Here is a 15,019-nt window from a genome sequence, read left to right on the forward strand (position 1 = left end):
GTCTTTTCCGATTTCGGCCAATTAGGGGCGAAAGAAACGGTCCAATCAGGCGAAAGATACCACAGCCGGAGGACTCGGATGAGGCTGAGCCGAGTCCTTTGAACTCCCAAACCCAGCCAATTGTAGAGCAGTCACCATGACGACATGCTAGGGGTGAAGGGTGGGACCAGAGAAAGTTCAACCCTCATAGGGTTGGTCCACCCCTTCCCGCCGCCTGCTGAGCACGCGCATTTTACCTAACCACCATTTTTCTTCGAGTCTAGCCAATCAATTGCTTTGGAGCCTTACTGTCCAAAGCCCAATAGGAATCCCGACATTCTTAGACAGAGGCAGTGGAGGATAGAAAGGAGCGTATACGGCCGAGATCGGTGTAGTCGTGAACCAATTACTCTGGCCTTTGGATATGACTGGCAGCTACCCAGACGAATAAAACCTTCCCTGGCCCGGCTACAGGATGTGTGGCATTGCATAGGGACTGCGACTGTATAAGCCAATAGTCGTTGTGCAAGGGCGGGACCGCGCAAACCTCCCACCTCTGGACCAATCCTTTCTTTTGAATTCTGTGTGATTGGCAGGCACTCAGACCAATCATGATTTAAAAACCTTGAAGCCTCCTCAGCGATTGCGAGCGGGAGGCTGTTTCTTGTCTGTTGGGGCTTGTGTATGTGTGTTTGCGGGGACTAAGGAGTACGTGGGGGCGAAACCGAACCGGCCATGGCAGCAGCGGAGGAGGAGGATGGGGGCCCCGAAGGGCCAAACTACGAGCGGGGAGGGGCGGGCGCGACCTTCGAATGTAATATATGCCTGGAGACTGCTCGGGAAGCTGTGATCAGTATGTGTGGCCACCTGTACTGGTGAGAATCGGGAAAGGGGCGAAAGGACTGGGGCCCACCTCCATACGGGGGAGGCTGGGGCGGGGGGAACCACACAACCATGCGGATAATCGGAGGGCACATTCCCATAGGTGAGCCCAGGGGAGGAGGCATATGTCTTCGGGGTGTGTGGGTGGGAGGGTCGCGTCTGTACAAGAGACCTGTGAAAAGGAGAGTCATAGGAGCTAGGAGCTGGAGCGGATGGTGTGTTAGAAAGTGGGGCGGGAGGGTGGACGGTGCACATCTGTACAGGTGAGACTTGAACCACCTTATCCCAGAAAAGTGAGAGATTTTAGCTATGCAGGTGGAAACCGGTTAGCCTTAGAGGAGAGGGAGGCATTAGTTGAGTGGAGGAGACCTAGGGACTGTGGGATCACATTCAGGTGAGGTATGGCAGGGGATGGTATGTCCCGGGGATGAGGGCATGTGGAGGGACAGTCTTGAAAGGTTAAAGGATTATGGCAGTAGGGATTTTATTGGGTCTGGAAGAGAGGAAAACGAGTAGTGGGGGAGGGTGCTAGTTAGGGGGGGGTTTGGTTTGAGAGTAATGTGAGCAAGGATGGGGCTGGGACTGAAAGATCTGGAAAGGGGTGGTTGAAGAGAATTGAAAATTAAGTCAAAAGAAGGGAGAGGATGAGAATGTGTGTGTGTTTTGGGGGAGAGGAGAGGGTTGAACATTTTGAGGATGGATGAAGGTTTAGGTGTTTATAAGATTAGAAAAGCAGGAAGGCCAAGTTGGCTGGCATTGTAGAGGGAGTGGACACTGTGTAAAGGGACAGCTGGTAATATCTGGGAATTGGGGATGAGATGGGACTCCTGGGGTAGGGTCTGCCTCTCTTTCCTGTAGCTAGTTTGACCTTTTTTTTCCCCCCATCCAGTTGGCCCTGTCTTCATCAGGTGTGTACTCAGAGGAGATGAAGAGGGAAATGGGGGAGGTCTGAGGAGCTGGAAGACCCTGCTGTGTACTGGAAACCACTTCATTTTTCCCCCCAGTGGCTGGAGACACGGCCAGAGCGGCAAGAGTGCCCAGTGTGTAAAGCTGGGATCAGCAGAGAAAAGGTTGTCCCCCTTTATGGGCGAGGGAGCCAGAAGCCCCAGGATCCCAGGTGAGAGAGAGGAGGGTGCTAAGGGAAGGTGGAAGACTTTCTCCCTGGGAGTGGAGTGTGGAAATGGAGAGCACATCTCTTGTTGATGTCCCTTCTTCCTCAGATTGAAAACTCCACCCCGCCCCCAAGGCCAGCGACCAGCTCCAGAGAGCAGAGGGGTGAGTCTTGTCTGATTGTGTTCCTTCCTTGCTAAAGACTTGCCCAGCCCCACTCTGACTTTCTCTACCTCCTTAGGGATTCCAGCCATTTGGTGATACTGGGGGCTTTCATTTCTCATTTGGTGTTGGTGCTTTTCCCTTCGGATTTTTCACCACCGTCTTCAATACCCATGAGCCATTCCGCCAGGGTGTAGGTAGGAGCCCCTCAGCCCCTACCCGGAGCCCCATGAATCCCCCCCTGCCTGCCCCAGCCCTGGAGTGGATGCTTCTGCCACAGCTTTCCTTTCTCCTGCAGGTGTGGATCTGGGACAGGGTCACCCGGCCTCCAGCTGGCAGGACTCCCTCTTCCTGTTTCTCGCCATCTTCTTCTTTTTCTGGCTGCTCAGTATTTGAATTATGTCTCCTTTGCCCACCTCCAGCTAGAGGAGAATCAGTATTGGGGGTCCCTGTGGACCCTTCCTTACTCATGGATCCTCCCCCCAGCCCCTCCATTTCTGTTGGCTAAGGCCAACCCTGGCCACTCTGCAGGAGGGTGTGGGTAGGAGCCACCTGCACGTAGGGTGGGAGAAGCATCCTCTGAACTGCGCGCTCACTCAGTGGCACCCCTGGGTAGCAGCATACCTCCCAGCTCGGAGAGGAGGATGGACTGCAGAGAAGGTCTGTTTGTTCTCTTGCCTCATCCTGTGCTTTCCCCACATTTCTTGATGTTGAAAGGTGGGCAAGACCCCCTCTGACTCTTCCCAATTTTCCCCATGTTGATTTAATTTAATTTTTCTCTCCCCAGTGTCTAATGTGGGTTCTGACTCTAAATGCTCCCTTCCCCTCACTACCTTCTTTATTACAAATTCAATAAACAAATTGAAATGTATTGATAGGAACACTACTCCTTTGTCCTTCCTCTGCTTTCTTCCCAGACAGGAACATCTGCCCATTTTGGGTAGATGTTTGGTGTGGTGTGGGGAAGCTCTCAGGGCTGCAGGCAGTGAGGGCGTCACACACACACACACACACACACACACACACAAGCACAGGGAGCAAGGTATGTCAGGTGTTTACTCATATTTGTGGGAGGTTTTTGTTGTGGAAGAAAGCTTGGCGGAGTAAGTAGAGGTTATACAAAGGAGAACTGGTCTGGGGCCAAAACTGTGTGGGGAAAATAAAAGGGAGCTGAGGGATCGGGGTGGCTGGGGGCCCCTCAGGGCCCTCCTGCACCGCTCTGGGCTGCCTCGGGCTCCTCCGACTGATTCAGCTCTGCACGCTCTTCCTCCTCCTCTTGGTTTTCTGGGACCTTCCTAGGGAGGAGGATAAGGTAGAATTCTGCACATGGGTCCTTGCATTTCCCCCATACCTCTCCTTGCTGCCTGGAAGCCCCAAGTCTGAGGTGTCTAGCTTTCTCCACTCACCTCTCCTTTCCTTGGCGTCGCCACCTTTGCCACACAATGACCCCAATGAGCAGGGCAGCTGCCCCCAGGCCTCCCAGGATCCCCAGGGCCAGGGCTAGAGTTCCCAGCCCAGGCCCTCCCACAGAGCCTGTAGGGAAATGGGCAAGATTGAGGGCACAGCCCCACCACTCACCACTCCTTTTTTGTTGACCATCTCCCCAGTCACACTGGGGTCTGCTTCTCTGAACTTATCCAACCCCTCACCTGCAGTTGGCCCCTCCTCGCCTGTTTCTGGAAGACAAAGTCAGAGCAAGTCAGAAAGGGAGGCTTTAGGTTGGGAGAGGCCTATTTAGTGGGAGCCCCAGTGGAGTCCTTTTTTTTTTAATCCTCACCCGAGGATATTTTTCCATTTATCTTCAGACAGAGTGGGAGGGGGAGAGAGAGAGAGAGAAACATCAATGTGAGAGAGACACATCGACTGGCTGCCTCCCGCACAACCCAACCAGGGCCAGGGATGAACCGCAACCGAGGTACGTGTCCTTGACCAGAATCAAACCCGCGACTCTGGTCCACAGGCTCTAACTGCTGAGCCAAACTGGCCAGGGCGAGTCTCCCCTTTCTTTAGTTCAGAGTGGAGAGGGGACAGGCTGGGCTGCTCTCGGTAGGTTTGGGTGGGGCAGCTGAGGCCTGGGTGTGGGTACACTGAGGGTGGAGCGGGTGGCTCTTGGGGACAGTGCCAGAATGGGGTAGGTAACTGGAGCCTGCACAGGGTTCCTGGGGTTTTGGGAGAGATCTCCTTACCGATGATGCTGATGCTGACAGCACGGCTTTCCTGGGGTCCCTGGCTGGGGTGGGTGGCCACACAGCTGTAGGTTCCTTGATCCTGAGGCCCCACCTCAGGGAGGAGCAGCACTGGGCTGGGGGGAAGGGGCAGGGGTGTTCCCTGGGTGGGGGAAAGGCGACAGGAGACAATTATAATCCCTGTCCATACATCCCATACTCCTGTCTTTGTCTCCACATCCTCAGGTACCCTGTCTTCCTCCCCAGCTCCTTGCCTGCCTCTCCATGAACCCTGCCCTCCTAGTTGCCAGTTATGTATCTCTACCGCCCCGCTCCTCTCCAGGTCACTCACATCCTTGATCCAGTGGATTTGAGGAGGGGGCTGGGTGGAGGCTTTACAGGTCAGGGTCACGGTACCACCAAGGGCTACTGCTCCACCTTCTGGCTCCACCACCAACTGGACCTCCTCCAGAGGCACAGGGTCTGGGCAGGGGAAGGGGCATGAGGCTGAATCACACCTGTGTGTGGTCCCAATACCATACTGTCAGAATGTATTCACCCGAGCTGGGAGCCCTCCCCACCTCCGTGCTCGCCCCGGACACTGAGCTGGATGGGGGCTGTGCGTAGGGCTCGGCGCCGGGGAAGGCCAGGGATGAAGCTACAGGAGAAGGTGGGGTGTGGTGCTCCTCCCTGGGCTGGGGTCACCATCAGCTCTGACTGGAGTGTGAAAAGCCCTGTCTCAGGATGTCTCCTGGTCTCTTCTTTCACAGACACTCCTATGGTGGAGGAAGGAGAAGCAAGATATCCCAGGGTGTGTGGGGGAGGGGTCAGAAAACAGGCAGCTAGGAGTGGGAACTGTGGGACTCACCTTTGCCATCAGGTATCAGGGGTTTCCCGTCTAAGTGCCAGCTAAGAGTCCCTGCAGGGTAGCCCCCCTCAGACACACATGTCCCCACCTGGGGAAAGAGTGACCTCATCATCTTTGAAAATAAGAGACATCATGTGCATGTACCCAGCTATACCCCTCCCGTGTTCAGAACCACTTCCTACTCCCCTTTTCTTCCAGTACCTTATTGGGGACACCAGCCTTGAGTTCAGAGGCAGGATCAACAATTTCTGGCTTTCCAGGAATCTCTGAAGGAGGGAAAATTCCAATCAAAAGCTGGGGCTTTGAAGATTTTCACTCCCAGTGTGGGAATGGGGGAGCTTAAGTCAGAGGCCTGCACACCAAGGCCAGGGAATGGAGGCCTGGGGCTGAGGGCGTTTCCTTGAAGAGAGGCGGCCGTGGGGAAGGCCCTGGCACCCTTACGGTAGACTCGGACTCGGTAGGTGGATCCGATCTCCTTTCCTTTCCGGCTCCTTGCCCGGCACCGGAAAGTCCCCTCGTCTGGGATCCCGATGGCCGGCAGGAGGAGGGAGCCGTTGGGGAGGACGCGAGCCACACTGCCCCAGGGGTCTCCCTGGGGAGACAGGACCTTCCAGGCTTCTGTTCGGCCTGTGTTCTGGGGACCAAGGAGAGGGGCCTAAACAGCCAGTCCTCTGGGAAAGGACTCCTGAGGCAGGGCGGAGGGAGGCCACGGCAGGAGCTTCACTTACCAGTTTCCATTCCAGCTGCTGGGGTGGTTTCCTGGGAGCACCCTTACAGTTCAGCACCAGTGGCTTCCCGATCTGAGCTGTGAGGTTTTGACAGCCTACCGCTGTTCCTGGGAGATAGCACCAAGGTGGAGGGGCCGGGAGGGATATGGGGCTGATAAAACTAGCACAGGGTGGGCAAGGAACGGGAAGAGAAGTGCCCAGGTTCCAGGAAAGTTCTGGGGAAATCGGGAGAGGGCCGAGTGCCTTCCACAGGTGGGAGGGGGTGGGGGTGGGTAGTGGCTCACCCCACAGACTGAGGACCAGCACCCAGGCTCCAGCCATTGCCCCTGCTTCCATCCTGCCTCCTGTCCAGGCTCCTGGCTCTGTCTGCCTCTCACTGCTGTGGCCACTGCCCTAGGTGGGGCTTGTACCCTCTCCCCTGCCCCCATCTCCCCGTCCTGTCCTGGCACAGGGAATGCTAGGAATTCATGACTCTTCGGGTAAGAGTCCTTCAGATACTAGGAGAAACAATAATCACCCCACCCCTGGGCACTGCCACATCCATGGGGGTTGGGAATGCATCTCCTAGGGTCTGTCATGTCCTTAGGACCCCCCAACCTGTACCATCAGTCTGCTGAGGGCTACCAGGTGGACCACTGGAGCAAGGTTGCCAGGCAACAGGGTTCAGGCCATGCTGTTTCCCATGGAAAAGAGGCAAGGCTGGGACATGGGGCCTGGGTGGTAAGGACAAGGCTGGGGACTCAGGCGAAACCCTTTTGGGGTTTTATGAAAAGTATTTTTTTCCTGGGATGTCTTGTTTTTGAAAATAATTCTCAACTAAACCCAGGGGAAAAAGAAATTTCTTTATTTAAAACTGCTTTTTCTTTTCTGTGAAACTACAAGTTTACAAGTGAGGAGAGAACTGCCCGCACCCGTCCTCCCGCCCCCCCACCCATCACAATCCCAACCTGCCTTCAGTCCTGCCTGGGCCTTTGACTGGAGGGATTCCCCCGAGGGACAGTCTGTGAAATCCTGATGTTTAAGGGGTTCAGGGCCAAGGAAGGGGCAGCGGTGATTTTACTTCTCCCCATACCTGGCTTTGCAACCTCCCTCCTCTCCCTACCCTCATGATTTTGGACCTAAGAAAAAACTTATTTCTGGGGAAATTTAAGGAGATACATACACAAGCACCCCAACCCATATTTATTTTGCAATGGCCCCCTCCCCATTCTTCCCCTCCAACCTGCAAATAATTAAAAAAAAAGAAAGACTTGAAGACATGTCACAGGGGAAGGTGGCATTTCCTCAAAATGACTGTGTCTGGCCCTGTCAAAGGGTTGTGGGAAGAGGGAGGAGGCCAGCCAGTGAGCCCCCAACGGAGCTGCCTGAACAAGCAAAGAACACCTGGGATTTTATAAGTCAAGGAGAATACCTAAGTGATTTTAGGGAGCAGGCGTGGTGCCCTGCTAAATGTACTTCCTGATGGACAGGACTGGAGCCAGCTGGACTCTTCACCAGTTCTATTTGTTCCCCTTTCTCTTATCATGACCCCTTTGGCTATCACCCCTAATATGAAAAGCAAAAAATTAAGCCAAAAAGGAAATCAACATGTAAAATCATCTACTTCCCCAAACTAAATTGAAAATTAAAAACCAACAACAAAACAAAGAATACAGGGGGATCCCAGGGTTTCTTTTTCTTTCCTAAAAAAAAAGTTCAACCCCAAAACCCAGCCAACAATTCCCTAAAGTAGCAGAAACTCCCTCCGAGGTAGATATCTGAGTCAGACACTCTCGTCCACCGAGCGATTCTATTGGTTCAAGATGAGCTGCATATGAGGTAATAAAGCCGTCTGGAGGGGCAGGGGGCAGGAGGCACGGGAGTGTGGCCCAGGTCATCTGTCCAGAAGTTGTGTCCCCATTTTTGGCATCTCTGATTGATAGGGCAAAGCTGGCGTCTCCATAGATCCCAGAGCAGATAACGGGTGGGGGAGGGAGAGTCGGTGAAACCAGAGAGAGAGAGAGAGAGAGAGAGAGAGAGAGAGAGAAACAGAATAGTTGTATATGTATATGAGAGAGAGAAAAGGATATGAAAAATAGGATCTGGGTGTGTGTTTTTGTGTAAGAAAGGGGGAGAAAAAGACTGAAAGGAAAAAAGGGGGAGACAGACCCCACTTTCCCCTTAGGGGACCCCATTCTCTTTGCCATGTAGTCAGCAACCCCAGCACTGAGTCTGCTGGGGGAGGGATGACCCCATTTGCCCTTCTCTGTCTTGTGCTTCTCCTGTGTCTGGGGTTTGTCCTCTGGATGCCTTTGTCCTCTTCAAGAGTCACCTCGAGAGCCCCCACCCCTGTGGCCCTGAGGGGTGAGATCAGTTGGAAGTGTCAGAATGAACGCTCCCTGGTCCCTCTGTTGGGGATGTCACTGAGGATGGGGTCACAGCCTCCTGCCAGCCACCGTTTGCCTGCGAAAAGACAGAGACAGCTGGGGCAGGGCTCTGAAACCTAGTGTGGGAGATAACACTGCCAGGGAAAGGGCCCTCCTGTCCCGGTGCGGCGGAGAGGGGCTGCAGGGGTCCACTCACCCTCGATTCTCGAGGGCCGTACATCTGGCCCCCCCCGAGGTTATCCCCGTAGCCCCCTGGCCCCATCGAGTGTCGGAGTGATTCCACCTATGGGCAGCAAAGGAAGGTATGACACCATAAGACACCTTAAAAGAAAAACATCTGGTATCCTGGAGGGAGGGAAACCAGGTTTGGGCAAACTCTACTCAAGGGGAGATGGGCCACCTGACCTGGGAAGCAGAGTAGGAATCTCCGTTGAGCCCGGGCATCCCCAGAAACATGTCTCCGGATCCTGAGAGATTGAAAGAGCCGCCAGAGCCTTGGGGGAGCAGACAAGGAATTAGGGAAGTGTATGAAAACAGCCTGTGCCAGCAGACAGGAGACACACAATTGTTTCCAAAAAGCCCTCTGAACTAGCTGTGCGGGTGTGCTACTGTGCACAAAGGATCCACATTGCAACACTGAGGACTAGGTTGTTTGTGAGCCTCCCCTGGCCACTTGCTGGAAGAAAGGCAAGACTGTAAGTTGGCTGGAGTGGCCTCTGCCCCTGACATCCCCACCCCATCTCAGCTTGGTCTCATCCCAAAAGCCCCCACTCTATGATCCTGCCTAGATGGGAAGTGGGAACAAAGGCAGGAAGTGTGCAACACATCCAGCCAGGGTGGCAGAGGGCTCCACCTGCGGAGGAAGGGGGTGTCGGGGAGCTGGTACGGCTGTGGCCCCCCTGGGTGACTGACACGGCGGTCTTGACGGCATAGATGTTTGCCTCTTCTTGGAACTTTCCAATATTTTTCTTATAGCGAATTCGCTTGTTGCCAAACCAGTTGGAGACCTGTGGGGTGTTGGGCAGAAAGGAGGGTCAGTTGGAAACCTTTCCCTCTATGAGCCTCAGTCAAAAGGATCAGAGAGCTTTTCGAAAGGAAGCTCCTAATACCTGCGAGACAGTGATTCCACACTTCTTGGCCAGTTCCTCCTTAGCCTCCTCACTAGGATACGGGTTACTCAGGTGGGAATAGAAATACTCATTGAGGACCTCAGTGGCCTGTTTGCTGAAGTTTCGGCGTTTTCGTCTACAGGGGAGAAGGGTGATGACACTGCTGTGCGGGCGGGGTATCCGTGCTGCCCAGCTCCAGAGGGCGCCCCAGTGGCAGGGGTCTCCTGTTGGAGAATGGGAAGCAGCCCAGGGGGGTGACCTGAGCCCAGCGCACCTGGCATCCAGGAAGCGGGAGCGCAGAATCATGACGGCCTCGCAGGTGCTCTGCTTGAGCTGCATCTGGATGGCGCTGAACTTCCGGTGGATGATGCTCACCATCCGCTCCATCTCCTTGGGCGCCACAGGCCGCGTGCGGCTCTGCTCCCTCAGCAGGTTCATGACGTGGGTTGTGAATTCATTACATGCCTGCAGTAGGGGCCAGTGGGCTGTGAAGAGGAGCCCTTGGGCCTTGGGATTCCCCCCAAGGAATCTGCCCCCACCCACTGCAGCCTGCTCTCCTCACCTGCTCGTACTTCTCCAGCTCCGAGTGGTAGATGTGGCGAATCTGGGCAAGTTTGCTGCGATAGTCCGAGTGTTCGATGGAGTTGTCAGGGGACACACCGCCCCCGGAAGCTGCAGCGGCTGCAGCTGCTGCGGCTGAGCCCCCCCCTTTCTCAGGCCCAGCCACACCTTCTGCCAGAAGCATGTTGTCCAAGCGCATCAGCTGGGGGTCCACAGGCTCCTCCTCCTGGGAGCTTCGAATGCTGAGGCCTAAGTCGGCAAGTGGACTTAGGAACCCGGGGACCCCCACACCCAGTTCTCAGCCCTCTGGACGCCTCCTGGAGACCCACGTTTCTTTGGTTCCCTCCCTAGTTCCCCCTGGCATCCTCCCGGACACCCACTCTCCTCAGGGTCCCAAATTGTCAACCTCTTGGCCCGAGTGCATAGTGAACAGGGTTCCATCCCATGAGTTCAGGTATCAGGGGCACCCACATACCGGTTTTCTCTTTGATTTCACACAGGACACTAAAGAGGGCAGGCTTCATTCGGTGGCAGTTTAGGGCGTGTTTCCTTGGGAGGAGGAAGAGAAAAGTTTAGCTACAGAAACAGGCAGGGGGAGACCATGAGGGTGAGAGAAGGGAGCCTGGGAACAAGAAGGAAGGCCGGAAGTGGGGCTGGGTTGGAATGGAGATATAGGGAAGCTGCTAGGCTTCCAGCCAGAGGGAAGAGAAGGGAGAGGCAGCAGCCTAAAGGCACTGTGGGTAGGCTGGGGGCTGTGGGAGATGGTCTAGAAGGGTGCAGAGAGGGAGTCTGGGGTGACTGCAGACACCAGGATGACTAGGTAGATTTTGGAAGAAGAAAGATAGAGAATGGGGAGAAAAGTCAGAGTTTGAGGTGCCAAAGAGGGGTTAGGGGTGCCAAGCTAAAGTCGGGGGATCAGTAGAGATGTGTGTGAAAGGGACGGTCCTGGAATTGAGCAGGGGGGAAGGGCAGGTGAGGACCCTGGGAGGCTGGGCCATGGCAGAGGGGTGGTAGAACTCTGGGGAGGGGTGTGGAGGTCCTCAGGTCCGCAAGGGAGGGGGTGGGCCGGTGGAGAGTTAGGGGAGGAGCCAGAAGGGGGCTATGGAGATGGCAGGATGTTCCTGGGGAGTGTGGGGGTCAGTGAGAGGTTAGGAGAAGGGGAGAAGACCACCTGCGGTTCCCCCTCTTTAAGGTTTCAGGGTCTGGGGGTGAAGGAAGGTTTGAGAGGGGTCACTTATCTCGGGGTTCCCAGGAGTAAGGAGAGAAGAGAGCTGAGCTGTAGGATCCTGGAGAGGGTCCTGAAGTTGGGGGGGGGGCGTCCCAGAAGACTCAGATCTTGTGAATGGGGCTTCTGCTGGGTCTGTGTGGGGTCCCGGGGTGGGGGCACTCACTTGGCCTGGGCCTCATCCAGGCTCTGGTCCGTGATGGTCATTATCTGCTGCAGAATGTCCCCGATGTCTTGCTTCCCTCGGCCTCCCGGGACCCCCCCGTTACCCCCACCGGGGTCTCCACCACCGGGAGGCTCGCCAGGGCCCCCAGGCTCCCCACCCACCAATCCCAGGCCCCCCCTGCCCCCGCCTGGAGGGGGCGGCCCCAGCAGCCGCTCGTCCATAGTTGGGGGGGGGGCCCTGAGGCCCCCTCCCTGCTCCGCCCCTCCCCCCGCCTTGTTACTTCCCCCCCAAACTCGCTGGGGCCGCTGCTCCCTCCGCCCCAACCCCCGCCCGTCTCCCCGCCTCCCGGCTCCCCCGGGGGTTCACCCCGGCCCTGAAGGGAGACCTGGGGTACCGGCTGGGCCCCCCACAGGAGACCCCGGCCCCCGGTGGCGGAGAAAATGGAGCCGGAGAGAGAGAGGAGGCCCAGGCGGGGGTGTGTGTGAGAGAGAGGGAGGAGGGAGGAGGGAGAAGGGGGAGCGGGAGGGAGGCTGGGGGAGGGGAGCCGGGAGGAAGAGGAGGGGAGACGCGCGGAGAGGAGGGAGGAGCTGGAGGCGGAGAGACGCGCGGAGGCCGCGGAACTGAGACGCGGGGAGGGGCCGGGAGGAGACGGGCCCGCGGGGAGCCGCGGGGAGCCCGGGCCGGACCCCGGCGCCGGGACGGCTGGGCGGGCGGCGGCCGCCGGCTTCTGATCAGGGGTCTGGGCGCTGTGGGCTGTGGCCGCTGGAATGCCTGGGTTCACACCAGCTCACTTCACATTTCTCGTCCTAATGACTCCCCTCCCTGTTCTACTTAATTAAAACCAGGAGAGGGGGCGGGGGGGGGTAATTAGGGAGGTCTCCAGCCGCTGCTTAATGAGACAGTAATTAACCAGCCAGGGAGGGGAGCTGGCCTCGGGCCAGGCTGGGGAGAGAGGCAGCCTCTGCCCTCGCTGCCCTACCCTCCGCCCGCAGCCCCAGACACCAGTCTTCATTCCAGAGGGGAATTACATTTATTCATACAACCAGAACATCAGACACGCAGAGCAGCAGTGGAGAGGGACGGTGGGCAGGGCTAAGTGTCCATTCACAGCCGGTAGGCCCCCTAGTCCTGGGCTGAGAGGGGCTGGTGGTGTGGTGGGAGGATAGTCTATCTGTGCTGTGCCCACCCTTCTTTCTTCTTATTGGGAAGGAGGGTGGAACTGTCCCTCAGGTCATAACCTTAGGAGACTTGCCTTTTCTTGGGAGTTGGAGGCCTGAGCCCTCAGATCCTGCCTAGTGACTTGACCTCTGGGTGTGCCCACAGCTCAGGACCAAGACTCCAAGCTACTCCCTGAGATCAGAGGAGGGACGGGGCGTCCCTTGGTCGCTTGGATCCTTTCACTGCTTCAAATTGCCATGTAGGTACTCGGAGGGACTAAATGACCATGACCATCCTACCTTGACTAGTCCCAGGATTTGAGGACTTCCACCCACTCCAGTTCTCAGGGAACAAGAATGAGGGCGATGAATACTGAGATATTTGCTGGGTCCAGTCTCTGGTGCCCCTGCCAAGCAGGGTTGAGGGTATGCAGTGGGCTGCCCAGCTTGAGCCTCAGGAGCGCAGAGGGGCTGGTAGGGGGCTCAAGTCTCAGCAGGTGTGTGCGGGGGGCCTGGATCTTTGTTCCTCCATTCGACCCCCACCCTGAACTCTCAGCAGCAACTCCAGGAGCTCCTGCCCCCCTGGGGGTAGGGGAGGCTCGGACCGCTGGGCTTCCATCCGCTGGCACTGGTGGAATGGAGGGATGGCAGGGTGTGGGTGAGATTCTACGAGGAGCAGGCCTTGAAAGAGCCAGGGCTGGTGTGAGGGGCATATAGGACACCTGTGATGGGGATGGGAGACTAGGGCCTGGGGAGGAGGGGTAGGGACTCCCAAAATAACAAGGCCAAGAGATCAGGAGACCTGGGTCTTGCCTCAGGGGCAGGGTGGGGGGTGTCTTACCTGGTGACTGAGGATGGTGCTATAGAGCTGTTCTCTGTCCTCCTGAGGCCGGGGTGGGGCTGGGGCTAGGCTTGGGGAGTTCTGGGGGTTGTGGAAGGTGGCCCTCTGCTCCTCTAGGCGGCGGGACTGGGCCTCAGCCACCAGGTCCAGAAGGAGCTCAGTCTGCAGGGAGAGCAGGGAGGCCGAGCGGGGTCCCAGGGCTGGGGGAGGAGAGGGAAGGCTCAGAGAAGTTGGTAGAGTGGGGGGACTGGGACAGGGACAAGGACAGACAAGGTGAGGTGCTTAGGGACTGGTGGTCAGAGGTAAGGAGGTGCAATGGGGAGTCCAAAGGAGGTGGGGAAAGGACCCATGATGGAGTGGACCCTGGTAAGAGGATCAGGAAGGATGTGGGCACCAGGGTCAGGGAGCTCCCTGGGTGGGTGGTACCTGTGTGGCGGGTCCCTGGAGGAGGGGATGGAGGAGCAGATCGCCAAGGCCGAGTGGTGGTGTTTACAGGGGGCCAGCCATGCCCATCCCGATGGGGGCCCTGATGCCAAGACATCCATTCCAGTCAAGCAGGGGCCCGGTGGGCAGGGGCTAGGCCAGCAGCCCATTTCCTCTCTCTGTGTCTCTGTTCCTCCCCCAGTGTGCCCAAGCCCTTCCAAGTCCCTGAGTCTACTACCGTCACTAGGTCTCTGCCTCGAGTCCTCTCACCTCCCTTTCTCCCAGGGTCAGCCTCCCCCTCCGCTGCCAGCTCACCTGCTCACCATCCTCTTCTTCCTGGGGTCTCTCAGCCTCCATGCCCTGGAGGGGAGAAACCGATGGGGGGAGGGGTAACTAAGATTTGGAGGAGGGCAGGAACCCTGAGTTCCTGAGGGGAGTGGGGGCTGGAAGGGGTGGGGGTGAGCCGGGGGCTGGATGTCTGGGTACTAAGCAGGAAGCTGGGTTCCTGGTCAGCCCCCCCACGGGCCCCGCCCATCCCTGTCAACTTCCTCCAGTTTTCTTTTCCCACCCAAACTGCTGGCTCCACTTCTCTCCCCAGGGGAGCACAGAGACTGGGAAAAGCTCCTCCGCAGCAGTGGAAGGGTTTCAAGGTGGGCAAGAACTCTTGGCCTTCTCATCTCCAGAGCCTCAGTAGCCCCCAAGCCCCGCCACTCTGTTCCCTCCATCCCCTCCTCCTCTTCAGCTCTGTCAACACCGGAACTAGCTGCACAGGAAGTGGTTTCACTCCTCAGAACCCTCACCCCCAGGTCTCTTCTCTCCCTAAGATGTACCCAGACTTAGGAATCTTCCCTCCCCTGCTTCCCAGCCTAATTGGGACTGGGACAGGCATGGTTCCAGAGGAAAGGACTCAGATCCAGGGATGTCAGGCTCTTAAACATATACATATACTCCTAGCACTGGGTCACACACAGTGAGTGTTCAATAAATATATTGGGTAGTTATCCTGGCCTTCTAGGTGCTTGGTCTACTTAGTGGACAGGATATGCGCCAAATGTGAGGCATGGGTCAGGGAAAACTTTCCTCTGGTCATGAATGAGGGATATAGAAACAAAAAAGGGAGAGGACTAACTCCCTGGTTTAGTCTTGGATCCATCTGTGCTGATCAGGCTGGCTGGGACCTCTAAATGGAAACCTGTCATAGTACGGGGGTTTACAGCTGAGCAACTTCAAACAGGAAATGTGATGAAGACCTCTGTTTCTGCCACTTAATGCCTTGC

At 56.8% G+C, this 15,019-nt stretch overlaps 4 protein-coding genes across 8 annotated transcripts; 1 reads left to right on the plus strand and 3 right to left on the minus strand.

Moving 5' to 3' along the window:
* The first annotated feature begins 615 nt into the window (after positions 1-615).
* Positions 616-3,006, plus strand: RNF5 (ring finger protein 5). 2 transcript variants are annotated; one of them, XM_036248510.1, is made up of 6 exons: positions 616-854; positions 1,751-1,769; positions 1,866-1,978; positions 2,082-2,136; positions 2,213-2,330; positions 2,432-3,006. In XM_036248510.1, the coding sequence occupies exons 1-6, from the start codon at positions 715-717 to the stop codon at positions 2,527-2,529; spliced, it is 543 nt and encodes a 180-aa protein (XP_036104403.1). In that variant the 5' UTR covers positions 616-714; the 3' UTR covers positions 2,530-3,006. The 2 variants fall into 2 exon arrangements, with proteins under 2 accessions (XP_036104403.1, XP_036104404.1); XM_036248511.1 differs by lacking the exon at positions 1,751-1,769 and having other exon boundaries at positions 765-854.
* A 230-nt stretch (positions 3,007-3,236) lies between these two features.
* On the minus strand, positions 3,237-6,256 carry AGER (advanced glycosylation end-product specific receptor). The gene is made up of 11 exons (XM_036248425.1): positions 6,179-6,256; positions 5,895-6,001; positions 5,608-5,800; positions 5,368-5,432; positions 5,167-5,254; positions 4,892-5,074; positions 4,651-4,781; positions 4,320-4,461; positions 3,783-3,809; positions 3,540-3,666; positions 3,237-3,428 (listed from the first exon to the last, which is right to left on the minus strand). Exons 1-11 carry the CDS (start codon positions 6,228-6,230, stop codon positions 3,332-3,334), a joined length of 1,212 nt encoding a protein of 403 aa, XP_036104318.1. The 5' UTR covers positions 6,231-6,256; the 3' UTR covers positions 3,237-3,331.
* Positions 6,257-6,830: 574 nt separating this feature from the next.
* Positions 6,831-12,955, minus strand: PBX2 (PBX homeobox 2). 4 transcript variants are annotated; one of them, XM_036248588.1, is made up of 10 exons: positions 12,779-12,955; positions 11,322-11,365; positions 10,406-10,479; positions 9,932-10,179; positions 9,644-9,834; positions 9,370-9,505; positions 9,114-9,267; positions 8,666-8,754; positions 8,457-8,543; positions 6,831-8,336 (listed from the first exon to the last, which is right to left on the minus strand). In XM_036248588.1, exons 2-10 carry the CDS (start codon positions 11,360-11,362, stop codon positions 8,244-8,246), a joined length of 1,113 nt encoding a protein of 370 aa, XP_036104481.1. In that variant the 5' UTR covers positions 11,363-11,365; positions 12,779-12,955; the 3' UTR covers positions 6,831-8,243. The 4 variants fall into 4 exon arrangements, with proteins under 4 accessions (XP_036104481.1, XP_036104479.1, XP_036104480.1 ...); XM_036248586.1 differs by having other exon boundaries at positions 11,322-11,368; XM_036248587.1 differs by lacking the exon at positions 12,779-12,955 and adding an exon at positions 11,707-11,851.
* GPSM3 (G protein signaling modulator 3) lies at positions 12,939-14,468 on the minus strand. Its single transcript, XM_036248589.1, has 5 exons — positions 14,311-14,468; positions 14,058-14,102; positions 13,746-13,845; positions 13,320-13,519; positions 12,939-13,106 (listed from the first exon to the last, which is right to left on the minus strand). The coding sequence occupies exons 2-5, from the start codon at positions 14,097-14,099 to the stop codon at positions 12,969-12,971; spliced, it is 480 nt and encodes a 159-aa protein (XP_036104482.1). The 5' UTR covers positions 14,100-14,102; positions 14,311-14,468; the 3' UTR covers positions 12,939-12,968.
* Positions 14,469-15,019: the final 551 nt, after the last annotated feature.

This window comes from Molossus molossus, unplaced genomic scaffold (genome assembly GCF_014108415.1).
Source record: "Molossus molossus isolate mMolMol1 unplaced genomic scaffold, mMolMol1.p scaffold_m16_p_8, whole genome shotgun sequence".
In the NCBI taxonomy this organism is placed as follows: Eukaryota; Metazoa; Chordata; class Mammalia; order Chiroptera; family Molossidae; genus Molossus; species Molossus molossus.

Excerpts from the sequence above, each read along its gene's own strand:
- GPSM3 (XM_036248589.1), bottom strand. The coding sequence starts at position 14,099 with ATGGAGGCTGAGAGACCCCAGGAAGAAGAGGATGGTGAGCAG. Across the intron at positions 13,846-14,057 it reads AAGAAGAGGATGGTGAGCAG|GGCCCCCATCGGGATGGGCA; the intron begins GTGAGCTGGCAG and ends TCTTGGCATCAG. Across the intron at positions 13,520-13,745 it reads TCCAGGGACCCGCCACACAG|CCCTGGGACCCCGCTCGGCC; the intron begins GTACCACCCACC and ends CTCCTCCCCCAG.
- RNF5 (XM_036248510.1), top strand. The coding sequence starts at position 715 with ATGGCAGCAGCGGAGGAGGAGGATGGGGGCCCCGAAGGGCCAAACTAC. Across the intron at positions 2,137-2,212 it reads CAGCTCCAGAGAGCAGAGGG|GGATTCCAGCCATTTGGTGA; the intron begins GTGAGTCTTGTC and ends CTACCTCCTTAG. Across the intron at positions 2,331-2,431 it reads GCCATTCCGCCAGGGTGTAG|GTGTGGATCTGGGACAGGGT; the intron begins GTAGGAGCCCCT and ends TTTCTCCTGCAG.
- AGER (XM_036248425.1), bottom strand. The coding sequence starts at position 6,230 with ATGGAAGCAGGGGCAATGGCTGGAGCCTGGGTGCTGGTCCTCAGTCTG. Across the intron at positions 5,433-5,607 it reads CTACCGAGTCCGAGTCTACC|AGATTCCTGGAAAGCCAGAA; the intron begins GTAAGGGTGCCA and ends TCCCTCCTTCAG. Across the intron at positions 4,782-4,891 it reads CATCCAGCTCAGTGTCCGGG|ACCCTGTGCCTCTGGAGGAG; the intron begins GCGAGCACGGAG and ends TCCCCTGCCCAG.
- PBX2 (XM_036248585.1), bottom strand. The coding sequence starts at position 11,542 with ATGGACGAGCGGCTGCTGGGGCCGCCCCCTCCAGGCGGGGGCAGGGGG. Across the intron at positions 10,480-11,321 it reads CTGGATGAGGCCCAGGCCAA|GAAACACGCCCTAAACTGCC; the intron begins GTGAGTGCCCCC and ends CCTCCTCCCAAG. Across the intron at positions 9,268-9,369 it reads GTGGAATCACTGTCTCGCAG|GTCTCCAACTGGTTTGGCAA; the intron begins GTATTAGGAGCT and ends AACACCCCACAG.